We start from the raw sequence: 4,716 nt of genomic DNA, 5'->3' as shown, positions 1-4,716 counted from the left end.
CGGGGGAAGGAAAAAGGAAGAGCAAAGAAATGCTGCCTACCTGAGGTGAAGAGGACTATGGCCTTTAAACAGCTATATTCTGCAGAGTCGACATGCAATGCTTTCAGTTTTTCTACTTGCTCTTGGAAGATTCGTATGTGGTCCATAAAGGCGACCACTCGGTCAGCAGACATTGGCGAAGCGTGGAGGCCAGCAGCTGCCAGGAGCGGAGCTACGTGGAGGGGCATGGAGCACTGGGCAGCGTTGAGGACAAACAACTCGCTCCAGGTCAGCCTCAGGAGGGCCACCTGGTCTGTGATCTGGAGGTCTGGGAAGAAGGGGATATTCCTGGCCCACTCCACCGCGCTGAAGAGCATCCTAGCTGCCAGTTCACAAATGTTCTCGATGCCCATGATGTTGTTGGGTTGCATGCACTGACTGCCAAAGCGGGAGGTGGGGTAGGGCTCTGCTCTCAGAAGAAGGGAGATATATCCGGATAGGTAGGAATGGCAGTTGAGAGGGTCCCCGTTTGTCAAGGCGAACTGACCATGAGTTGGCTGTGTGGGTGGCATTCTGCCCCTCTGGACCGCTGCAGTAAATAAAGAAGAAACTACAGCTATTAATATCTGAATTGCGACCATCGGTTCAAATACAGCCTGCTTTGTGTGCCTGTGCGTGCCTGTGTGACACCGTACCAAGTCAGCTTAAGGGGGAACATGCATTTTTCCAGCCAGAGTTCAGCCCGCGCCCCGCTTTAAGGCTCCGCGGTTCCCGGGTCAAGTAAAAGCAACAATAAAAGCTGAGCAATGCTAGCCGCTCGGCCAGGGCTGCCTGAAGGAGCCCGAGATCCTCACTTCCCCAAACACACCACAATTCAGTTATTTCACACACCCCCCCCCGCTCCACCGCCACCCCTCCTTCAAAAGATGTGGGATGCGTCTTTGTGTGCCCGGGTATTTTTCTTCATTACATCTGAACCAGCTTACGGATTTGAGGCTGGGGGAGCGGGATGGGGAGGGAGAGGGAAGAAACACTTCAGTTCAAAATCCCCGGCGCTGGTCCCGCACGCGTTTCTCGCCCACCGAATATATTGTTGCTTCTGTTATTACATATTCCACCCCCCACCCCCCCCCCCAATAAAAAATATCAAAGGAGGCGAGATCACCCCACAACATCCCCGGCAGGTTCCCCCGGCGAGACTGGGGGCATTATCCAAAGGCACCTTCCTCAGCTGCCCATGGAAAGTGGGCCTTTCATTTTGTTAATAAATTTACACGGTGACAGCGAGAGAAAAAGGAGAGAGAAAAAGGGCTCAGAGGCAGAGAGACAGCAAGCAGGGAGAACGCCTAAAAATGTGCTTGATTTATATTTGTTATCGCACGTATTACAAGGTTAGTTACTCTTGCAGAAACACAAAGAGAGGAGCCCAGCAAGTCCCAAGCCCCCTAACCCTTAACCTACATAGCAGCGTCCAGACACAGAGCACGCACTGGAAAACTGCAGGCTCACATTTCTCGTCTAATTTTATATCACAAAGACTCGACTTGCAGAGACCCGAGCACCCCACACTTACTTCTGGGCTGCTCCTTCTTCCCCCCCCCCCCCCCCCCCCCCCCCCTCCCCGCCCCGGTCCCTTCTACCCCCTCCTGCCTCTCCCGGAGGAACAAGAAAATAAGAGGAAGAAGAGAAAAGTGCGATAATAACAATCAGGAGAGGCAGGCACACGGAAATATGTATGTACACACACGCGCGGATATGCGTGTGTATATATATATATATATTTTTAAAGGAGGAAAAATCCGGCTGGGAATCCACAGTGGAGTGCTGTAGAGCCTCGGTAGGGTGAGTCCCATTGTAATAGTAATTTGAACCGCCTGTGTAAAATTGCAATCTAAGGCAGGGTGCTGGAGGAGAGAGAGAGAGATATATATGTGTGTGTGTGTGTGTGTGCGCGCGTGTGTGTGTGCGCGCATCTCGTGAGGCTGCGTGTGTGTGTGTACACACACGGGCACAGGGACACGCACGGACACACGCACACAGAGCTGCTCGGGGGACGGGGGCTAACGCTGAGCATGCAGGAGGAAGCATGAAGGAAAAGTAACCCCACGTCAGAATAATCATCTCGCTCCTAAGCAGCGTGAAACTAAAAATCCACTTCCAATAAACCTCCATCAGCAAAATCAAAACAAACACAAATCAATTACGAGTGCAGGAGAGAGCATGCAAGAGCCCCTGCCTCCTCTGCCCACCCCCTCCAACACCTCTTTCTTTCATTACGAGAAAGTTTCTGTCTGTTTATTCGGGGGTGGGGGTGGGGAAAGGTTCTGGCTGGGTTTGGGGTTTGGGGAGGGAGGTTAGAAATAATAATAATAATAATAATAATTAAAAAAACCGACCCCAAACCGACAACCAAAACAAGCCCCAAAACGCAGCGAGTGAAAAAAATTGCAAAACAAATGAAATCCCAATACCTTCCCGTCTCATGCCAACTTTGAGGCATTTTTTGAGGCGGCAGTACTGACACTGATTGCGGTGGTGCTGGTCAATGGGACAGTTCCTGTTGGCACGACAAGTGTAGCTGAGATTCCTCCTTACACTCCGCTTGAAGAAACTCTTGCAACCCTCGCAGGTAAACTGGCCATAATGTTTGCCACTAGACTTGTCCCCACAAACCACACATTCAATGTGCTGCTGCTGCTGCTGTTTGTCTCCTTGGTTCTGCTGGCTTGGCGGGTTGGTCTGGGCTGGCGTACTGGGAGGGCCCCCGGGCCCCGGGGTCTGTGGGGTGTGCGGGGCCCCGGCCGGAGGTCCCTGCACCGGCGGGGCTTGCGAAGGCTGCGTTCCCTGAGCTCCGGGCACATCGTCCTGGGGGTCTCGCCACGCACCGACTACCATTGCCATATCTATTGGACACCGTTGCCAAACTTCCTGTTCCCCCTTTATTTTCAAAGTTTGTTTGCTTTGCTTTTCAGATCAGCTTTGCAGCAGTCTTTTTTTTTTTTTTTTTTTTTTTTCCTCCTCCTCCCCTGTCTCTCTCTTTCCCCCTCTCTCTTTTGTTGTTTTGCCTTGTTTTGGTTTGGTTTGGTTTTTTTTTTTTCCTTTTTTTTTTTCAGGAGGGTCGGGGTGGGGGGGATCTCCCGGTACCGGCGAAGGTGCAGAAGCACGGGGCGATGGAGGTGTGTGTGCGGGGGGGCGAGTTGCGAGTCGATTGTCTGGGCTCCAGGAGAGCAAAGTAAAGGGGTGGTGGGGGTGGGGGAGAGAGGGAGAGAGAGAGAGAGAGAGGAGAAAAAAAAAAAAATCTCTTCAAAGATCTCCCTCTCTCTCTCTTAGAGCTGATCTGCAGCAGAGTAGTTGAAGGAGGAGAGGCGGGTGTCTGGGGGCCAGGTCCAGGGAAGCTCGCAGTCAGCCATTCAGGAAAGCCATCAAAATAAGAATGAATAAAAGGTTAAAGATTACACACACAGCGGAAAAAAACACGCACAGCTGAGGAGACTTTTCTCGGCGCGGAGAGCGGACGGTCTCGCCGTAGTTTTTGGAAGTCCAGCTTGCAGCAGCAACATCAACTGCGATCGCTTTGTTTTTGTGGGCTTTTTTTTTTTTTTTTTTTTCCTCCTCTTTCCTCCTCTCTCTCTCTCTGCTCTGTCTCTCCTCCCTCCTTCGCTCGCTTTAATTCTTCCTCTCCGCCGCTCCGCCCGGGCGCTGCTCTCTTTCTCTCTCTCTCTCCCTCTTTTGGGCTCGGGGGTGGGGGGGCTGGCTGTTTGGTTTTTTTCCTCCTCCTCCTCCTCCTCCTCCTCCTCCTCTCCTCGCCTTTTTATTATTATTATTATTGTTATTATTATTAATTATTATGATTATGATTCTTTATTTGTTCCTCCTCTCCGTCCCCGCCGCGCTGCGCTCCGCTCTGCCCCGCTCAGCCGCTTCGCCGCTCCCGCCGCGCCGTGTCCCCGCCGACCGCCGCCGCCGCCGCTCCCGCCGCCGCTCCCGCCGCCGCCGCCGCCGCCGCCGCTCGGGTGCTGCCGCTGCCGCTGCCGCCGCCGCCGCCGCCGCTGCCGCCGCCGCCGCGCTGCCTTATGCTGCTTCTGCCGCCTCGCAAGTGGGCTCTCGCCTCCGCGCCGCCGGTGCTCACGGCGCGGGCGGGGGGAGGGGGGCCGCGGGGCGGGGGGGAGGGAAGGAGTCAACTCGCCAGCGCAGCGCCCAGCCAGCCAGGATGATAAAAGAGGGGAGCGGGAGGAGGAGGAGGAGGAGGAGGAGAGGAGGAGGAGGAGGAGAGGAGGAGAGGAGGAGGAGGAGGAGGAGGAGGAGGAGGAGGAGGAGGAGGAGGAGGGAGAGAGGGAAGGATCATAACCCAGCGCGCAGCATCGCTCTCAGCCGGGGGGGGAGAGGGGAAAATCACCACGGGGAGAGCGGGGGGGAGAGCGCCAGCCCTTCCCCCCCCCCCCCCCCCAAAAAAAAGCGGGGGCTCCCCCCCCCTCGGCGGCAGTGAGGGGAGGGGCGGGGCGGGGCGCGGCGGCGCGGGCGGGCGGCGTGTGGGCCGAGTGGCGAGCGCGCTCCCCGCCGGCCGCTCGCCCCGCTGGCGGGAGAGTGAACTTTGACACGACTGCTGCAACTTAGCGCACGTTGCCATGGCGACCGCGCGCCTTATAAGGCAACCCGACCGGCGTTTGACTGGTCAAAAGCTCGCGCCCCGCCCCTCGGCCCTCATTGGGCCGCGACGCCCTGCGCGGCCTGCCATGG

General features: G+C 55.9%; 1 protein-coding gene across 1 annotated transcript; it reads right to left on the bottom strand.

Moving 5' to 3' along the window:
* Window positions 1–8: 8 nt before the first annotated feature.
* On the bottom strand, window positions 9–3,926 carry NR2F2 (nuclear receptor subfamily 2 group F member 2; the record flags this gene model as incomplete). The annotated part of the gene is made up of 2 exons (XM_049811567.1): window positions 2,451–3,926; window positions 9–568 (listed from the first exon to the last, which is right to left on the bottom strand). Coding segments are annotated over exons 1-2 (990 nt in total), but the record flags the coding sequence as incomplete, so codon positions are not given.
* Window positions 3,927–4,716: the final 790 nt, after the last annotated feature.

The sequence above is a fragment of the Accipiter gentilis genome, chromosome 10, assembly GCF_929443795.1.
Source record: "Accipiter gentilis chromosome 10, bAccGen1.1, whole genome shotgun sequence".
NCBI lineage: Eukaryota > Metazoa > Chordata > Aves > Accipitriformes > Accipitridae > Astur > Astur gentilis.
Note: the sequence above shows the minus strand (reverse complement) of the source record. Positions and strands in the feature narration are given on the sequence as shown.